The sequence below is a fragment of the Gasterosteus aculeatus genome, chromosome 18, assembly GCF_964276395.1.
Source record: "Gasterosteus aculeatus chromosome 18, fGasAcu3.hap1.1, whole genome shotgun sequence".
NCBI classification, from domain to species: domain Eukaryota; kingdom Metazoa; phylum Chordata; class Actinopteri; order Perciformes; family Gasterosteidae; genus Gasterosteus; species Gasterosteus aculeatus.
This window is the reverse complement of record NC_135706.1, coordinates 2,551,494-2,558,491: the sequence shown is the minus strand read 5'-3', so window position 1 is coordinate 2,558,491 and position 6,998 is coordinate 2,551,494. Positions and strand designations below refer to the sequence as shown.

Below are 6,998 nucleotides of genomic sequence, written 5' to 3'. Positions count from 1 at the left end.
CATGTATATCTTGTGTGGTAAAGTGCTGTGGCTGAATGTGAGGCAGGAGATGTGCTGAAGTTCTGCAACGAGGCAACAAGAGACAATATGGGGACATTTTAGCTCTTCTCTGACACGGGATTCATGGTGATTCCACACGCATTTGTGTTAAATCAGGACCAAGTAGAAGAAGCGAAGCTCTCGCGCATTAGTGGACAAAGCGTGCAGCTTAAGTGGCTTTGACTCTGGGTCACAACCTTTTCTCTTTCGTTTTTTTCACGCCTCTTTACTGCCTAAAGAATGCACCAAAACTGCATTAGTGTTGTGGTTAAATAGAGGCCCACAAGTGACACAAACAATGAGAGGTCCACTCCCGGACAGCTCAGGGTAATATGAATATTGCTCTGGGATTTGCTTATAGACGGTGCCTCATTATGCAATGTTTAATATTAATAAAGAAAGTACAAGTATATATTATTCATAAGCTGATTTACGGTGGTGTGTGTGGACTTGAGTGACAGATTGAGATGCTCCCTTGCTACGGGCGGTACAACGAGACGAGGCTCTTACTTTTCTACAGGACACATCGTGACAATTTCTCCAAGTTAAGAGGATTTGTCCGAGCACGGCTGAATATATAATGCATGCAGATTCCAAATTTTAATTTGGACAAAGTAAATGATTCAATGGTGGCTTTGCGTGAGGCTGGGAGGGGAATGGAGAGGGCACATGATGTTACTTGAAAGTGCTCTTCACTATCAAACAAAAGCGGCGACGAGACATCGCGCTGAGCCGCCGTTGTTCACGTCAACTTTAAAAGAGTGGAGCGAGTCTTCTATTTCTTTTCTCATTTATCGTGAATGTAGGATTTACAAAATGTAATTCTTACTCTGTAAAAGATGCGGCAGCAGTAGATTTTCTGCATTTCAGGGATGTGTATTTAAAAGATCACAATTTTGGATTTGATATATAAATAAGAGCATCCAGTAATTCCCTTTGCATTCTCAGTCTCGTCTACTGGTCCAAGGGGCTCAGAAATGTCTGATTTGCAGGTTGTTAATTGTCTATAAACTCCAGAGACAGAAGGGAATTGCATTCAAACAGCGCAGGAAATCTGTCCCAGAAAATATTGTTTTTCTTTTAACCAAGAGCAAATCTCAAACTATATTGAACTCATGTACAAGTAGCGTTTTGATATAAGATAAATACATTTATTCTGTGTAAGATTCGATTTTTGTTTTTTGCTGCTGCTTTTGTAACATTTCATTCAGTTATCTCAGTGGCTTTAATCAGGGTTTTCCATGGATCCTTCAACAAATGATTTAGTAACATTTGTGAGTAATACGTATATGTTTAATAGGGGCACATTTATTTTTATATTTATATTTCATTTAGCAGTGTAGTCGTTTTAAACGGGCATATGACCAAATCAGGTATACCATAGAGCAAATATCCAATATATTATCTTAACGTTGTCTTATAATTTAGTAAATATTGTTTTGTATTACTCTTTTTTTTTTATAGAAATTGTACTGATTGTTCAATTGAGTCATATGCTCGAAACACAAAAATCCGATGTTTTGTCCAAGAGTGATTAATTGTCTCCCTCTGGTGGATGTCACTGGGAATAGTATTATTTTAACATAAAAATAATAATAATAATTAATAATAATAATTCTTAAAATGCATATCTTGCTTGGAGATTTCCAATAGGGGCGAATTAGCTAAAGCGTTGGATCGATTAATCCCGAGGAGAAAAGAAGGTAAATCCCAAACCGGACGTTAATCCCGGTGAACGCGTAGCCGACGTGCTGCGTCATGACGTAGCCGACGGCCCGTGACTCGCTCCATAATGGCGGAACCCTTGTTACAATGGTGATAACTTGTTAGCCGACCTGTTGTGAGAAGCTGCGGATATTTGTCACGGCGGGTTGTTTGCGCCGGCTTCATGTTAAAGGTAACAGTCGCGTTTTTCCACGAACAGCGGAGCTGAAGCGCGTCGCTCGCGCCTCGGCGCAGTTCAGACCGCGAGTTAGCGGGCGTGCTAGCCGAGGCTGCTAACACCTGTTTGCCTCTGCGCTAAAGTTAGCCCAAGTTGTCTTTTCGGAACCGTTTTCCCATGAAGGCGTAATTCGTGTCAGTCTCTCGGTGAATCTAACTCACCCGTTGCTCTCTATATAATATATAAATTGTTAAAAATCTTGAGTGCATTGGTGACGTCAGGTCCACGAAGCCAACTTTTAAGTTCCCACTGCTGCTAGCTTGGATAGCATTACTCAATGCTAACTTATTGAGGAGCTGTCACTACCGTCGTGCTTTTTCGACGATATTCTTAGTCGTCGATTTTGAAATCCACATGAATGTAACGTTATGTATTGTGTGATATGTAGTATTCATAAATCTTTTGTGAGCAGTGGTAGCTGTAGTTTATGAAGGAATAGGATGGAAGGCGCCGTGAAAAACACAATCCCGTAGAAACGGTGCCCTCGTTTCTGCTTCTTCAAACTCAAACAGTAACCTGTCATATAAACTATGAGGAAACCAGATGTGAGCTAAGGGTTAACTTTGAAGATGGTTGGCTCTCCCACATCCGGTCACAGGTTTGAGAACAGCCCCTCTAGTCAGGTGGTAATCAGAAAAATTGACTTCTGATGTCCCCGCTGTCTTCTATTGTAGAGACCATACAGTCCGTCTAACAGACCAGGATTCAGGCTCCTCTGCTGGTCCAAACAGTCCGTAGACCTGCTCTCTCATGTCCTGTCTTTGCAGTCCGGTGCAGCGGGTTCATCCACCGTTGCCTCTTCTCAGCCCATGAAGGAATTCAAGGAGAACTTTTCGGGCCAAGCGATCCTGGACCACATCAAGCCATGCTGGTACTGGGACAAGAAAGATTTGGCCCACACCCCGTCGCAGTCTGAAGGCCTGGACCCTGGCACGGAGGCCCGGTATCGCAGAGAAGGAGCCCGCTTCATTTTTGACGTTGGGACCAGACTCGGCCTGTATCCTTGATCTCCTGATTTGAATACTGAAGGCGAAATTCGTATCTATGTTTATGAATGAGTTGTTTTGAGAAACGGCTCAATGAAAATACTGTGCTATGCTAACGTTCGGCTTTGTTCCAAGTGAACCCACTTTGGTGAGGACGTGCTTCTTGTATCCTTGACTGTCATCAGACACTATGACACACTGGCAACTGGCATCATATATTTCCACCGCTTCTACATGTTCCACTCCTTCAAACAGTTCCCCCGATACGTAAGTCCAGTCGTTCCTGCTTTGGGTCTTTTGCTTGAAGTGTACAAAATGTGTGTCTTTAATCTTGAGGCGTATGTCCTAACAGGTGACCGGTGCTTGCTGTCTGTTTCTGGCGGGCAAAGTGGAAGAAACCCCAAAGAAGTGTAAAGACATCATCAAAACGGCTCGCAGCTTACTGAACGACGTGCAGTTTGCCCAGTTCGGAGATGATCCGAAGGTGCAGGTTGTTTTACTTTGACTTGTTTTCAGTTTACACTGGTCAGCTGTTTCATGTGTGAAAAGAATCTTCTTAACTCTTTAAAAATCTTTAATCTCTAATCTTATCCTAAATCCTTTGAAAACTAGTCGCACTGTCTGTTAACAAGTTGCAACATCATTTTGATGAACCAGCTTTAATGTTTTGTGTAAAACGTCTGCGCTCCTGTTGAAGGCGGAGTTCTTTTTTACTTTGCATGTGTAGCTTTGCTAAACAAACGTGTCTGTTACTCTTGGTGTCAGTACAGACGTGTTGACCTGCTGTTTCAAGTGGTTAAGTTTCCATTCCTCGACTATTTATTTCCCTTTACTTTTTAAAGAAGAATCAGAAGAATCTACTTTTAGCTGTTAAAAAAAGAATGTATTAATTTACTACAGGATGCTTAACATAAATGCACATCTGTAAAGTATTGTAGGTGTTTTCTCTCTCTCACGGGAATACTTGAGCTCTGTGTTTGTTTCAACAGGAAGAGGTAATGGTGTTGGAGAGAATTCTGCTGCAGACCATCAAGTTTGACCTGCAGGTGGAGCACCCCTACATGTTCCTGCTGCGCTACGTCAAGCAACTCAAGGGTGAGCTGGCGTAAGAGTGGCGTTTGATTCCACAAAGGGGCTGTTTGTTTATTTCTCCAGGAAATTATGAGGATTGAGACTAATTTTCTTCATATTAAAGGTGAGAAGAATAAAGTGTGCAAGGTGCTACAAATGGCCTGGACCTTTGTCAATGACAGGTGAGCCGTTTGGCCTGGGACCTCTTGGTATTACAAAGTGACGCGCCGCCTTCTGGCCGTTGGGTGTAACTGTGTGGCGTGTGTCCCTGGCAGCCTGTGCACCATGCTGTCTCTGCAGTGGGAACCAGAGATCATCGCCGTCGCCGTCATGTACCTGGCCGGCCGCCTCTGTAAGTTTGACATCCAGGAGTGGACTGCCAAGCAGTCGTCCCGCCGCTGGTGGGAGCAGTTTGTGCAGGACGTCCCAGTTGAGCTGCTTGAAGGTACTCGTCAGGAAGCCGTGACACCACATGCCGCAGCTACGAGCTGTGCTTCCTTTCCTAACGGACTAGTTGCAACAGAAACACTTGTTTGTCTTCCAGACATCTGCCACCAGATCCTGGATCTGTACTCTCAGGGCAACAAGCCCATCCCTCAGCAGATCCAGGAGAAGGAAAGGGCCGCTGCTCCTCAGGCCCCAATCCCTCCAATCCCACAGGGACTACCACCAGCCCCCAGCCTCCCTCCCCCACCCCCAAAGAAGACTTCCCCCATGGGAGGCAGCCCTGCACGCCAGCACAAGCGCGCACATGTGCGTATATGCCCAATTCATATGACGTCACCCGCGGCACCGGCTGTAGGTTTCATGTTTTTATGTCTATTTGTTATTCACAGACTCCCTCCAAAGATGAACCAAAGGCTCCAGGTGGGTGTTCGCACACACATAACTCCACTCAAACGCCTCCCAAACCTCTTTTCTACTTTACATGACTTCAGTTTAAGATCACATGGATGCTGCAGGTTCTAAATGCTCGGGCTTCATATTTTCCTTTCGGGCAAGATTTGATGTAATTATTATTCAAGCCAACAGAAAAGTTCCCTCATGCATCATCTGTTTACATTCACAGAACCGGCTGGATCAAAGATTCCCCGGCTGGAGAGCCCCATGCCCCCTCTGCCTGCATCGCAGCCTCCCCCAGGTAACAAAGGGCTCTCCATCCACGCTCTTTCATTCAGTCTCATTTGTGAGGCAGGTAGCGATTTAGAGTTCCACCTGCACTGTTTCCCCTCCCGTATGCACCGTGTGCTCAAGCGCATCCTAAAGGAGCAATATTACTGAATGTAGAGTAGCAATATGTCACAAACAATACAATTCCCCTGCACCGTAATGCACTATATCGAGTGCAGTGATGGAATGTTGTAGAACGGGCAGATACGGTTGTATCGTGCAAGTCTTTCCTGGACTGGTCACAATGTAACATTAGATACGAGGATGGATCGTACAGCTATTACTATTCATTTATCCTCCATTCCTTCGGATCCAGCAACTGTCTGCAGGACGTCAGTGAGCATCTGAACGCTGATAGGCTGTCGGTCCGCAGGGTCACGCCGCTCGAACACCAAATTTCAGCTTTTGCGTTTGACGTGACAAATTTGCGTCGTATTAAACTTTGTATGTAATCCGGTGGCGCAAAAAAAAAAAAAGTTGTGTTTAGCGTCAGCGTGGATCACACACACGTACACAGGGACCCCCTATCTGGAGTCCTCAGCCTGCTCACTTATCTGTCCGTTGTTTCCCAACACACGCAGACTCTTAACCCCTCTGAGCAATCTGATTAGTGCTTGAGCCTCATAATGAGACCTCCTGGGCCGCTGAAGCCTGGCTGTCTGGCTTCATTTGTGTGCGCAGTCTGAGATTGGGGTGGTGGTGGAATGGGGGGGGGGGGGGGGGTGGTGAGTGGTTTCGGTTCTACAGGAAACGATGAAGCCAAATTTTCTAACCAGCTTTGTTTTCTCGTCTTCTCTCCTCACTAGAGCGCAAAGCTCCGGCTCCTCCCACGGAAGCAGAACCATTAAATGAAACCGCGCCGCCTCCACCGCATGCGCCGCCGCCACATAAGCCCCCGCCCCTGCCCCATCGCCCTCCTCCACCGCCGCCCTCCAACTACATCATGTCCACCACCAGCTCCTACATGTCTGGAGAAGGCTACCAGAGCCTGCAGTCACTGATGAAGACAGAAGGTCCCTCCTACGCGCCGATGCCCCCCAGCTACGCACCCCCAATCCCACCATACCACCCCCACGTCTATCCGCCGCCTTCAGCCCCCCCCCCAGGCCCGCCACCGCCATCTAGCTACCCACCACCCAACCTGGCGCCTCAGTATCCTCCACCAGGCTACAACAGCTACCCTCCACCGCCGCCTCCGCGCATGCCGCCGGGCCACGTGCCCCCTCCGGTTATAGGACTCCCCCCTGCTGGGTATCCCCCGCCCCCCGGCCCCCCAGGACAATCGCAGGTGCCCCTTCCCCCTCCGCCCGGCATGCCTATGAATCATGGCGGTTGGATGAGATGAGAATGAATGCGGAGGCGTCGCTGGGGAGGGCGACCACCAGGCAGTTGTTGGGCTCTTGTTGTTCATGAAGGCTTTCTAAGACGTAGACTTGAAAATGAATAGATTGTTACGCGTCACAAGGATGCTACTTGCTGTGGTTCCAGCATATTGAATCAATCGCTGTGCACTCGTCTGTCTGCAAACTGATATCCTAACTTTAGTTCTGTGCTGTTCTCTCTTGACCTTCTGACTATTAGAGGTTGACTCATTTCTTTCTGTATTCATGCACTCTAATCGTTTTTGTACGTTCCCTCTGTTTTGCTGAGGAAAAGGTGTAATAAAATCTGGAGATGATTTTCCATGCAGTAGTTGACTCGAAGATGATCACACTGAGAAATGTTTTCCTCACGTTTCCTGGCCCATTATTTTTCGGGCGAGCTTCCTGCTGACAGTAACGCGTGAACTC

The 6,998-nt window shown here is 46.7% G+C and overlaps 1 protein-coding gene across 5 annotated transcripts; it reads left to right on the top strand.

The window, feature by feature from the left end:
* The first annotated feature begins 1,768 nt into the window (after nt 1-1,768).
* Nucleotides 1,769-6,893, top strand: ccnk (cyclin K). Of its 5 annotated transcripts, none has more exons than XM_040160805.2 (11): nt 1,769-1,936; nt 2,749-2,978; nt 3,153-3,234; nt 3,320-3,451; nt 3,957-4,062; nt 4,163-4,220; nt 4,314-4,483; nt 4,583-4,791; nt 4,875-4,905; nt 5,108-5,179; nt 6,015-6,893. In XM_040160805.2, exons 1-11 carry the CDS (start codon nt 1,928-1,930, stop codon nt 6,551-6,553), a joined length of 1,638 nt encoding a protein of 545 aa, XP_040016739.2. In that variant the 5' UTR covers nt 1,769-1,927; the 3' UTR covers nt 6,554-6,893. The 5 variants fall into 5 exon arrangements, with proteins under 5 accessions (XP_040016739.2, XP_077950184.1, XP_077950185.1 ...); XM_078094059.1 differs by having other exon boundaries at nt 1,774-1,936; nt 3,320-3,457; XM_078094061.1 differs by having other exon boundaries at nt 1,806-1,936; nt 2,788-2,978.
* The last annotated feature ends 105 nt before the right edge of the window (nt 6,894-6,998 follow it).

Coding starts and splice junctions, on each gene's coding strand:
- ccnk (XM_078094058.1), top strand. Junction 2,979..3,152: donor GTTGGGACCAGACTCGGCCT/GTATCCTTGATC, acceptor GACTGTCATCAG/ACACTATGACACACTGGCAA. Junction 4,792..4,874: donor GCCAGCACAAGCGCGCACAT/GTGCGTATATGC, acceptor TGTTATTCACAG/ACTCCCTCCAAAGATGAACC.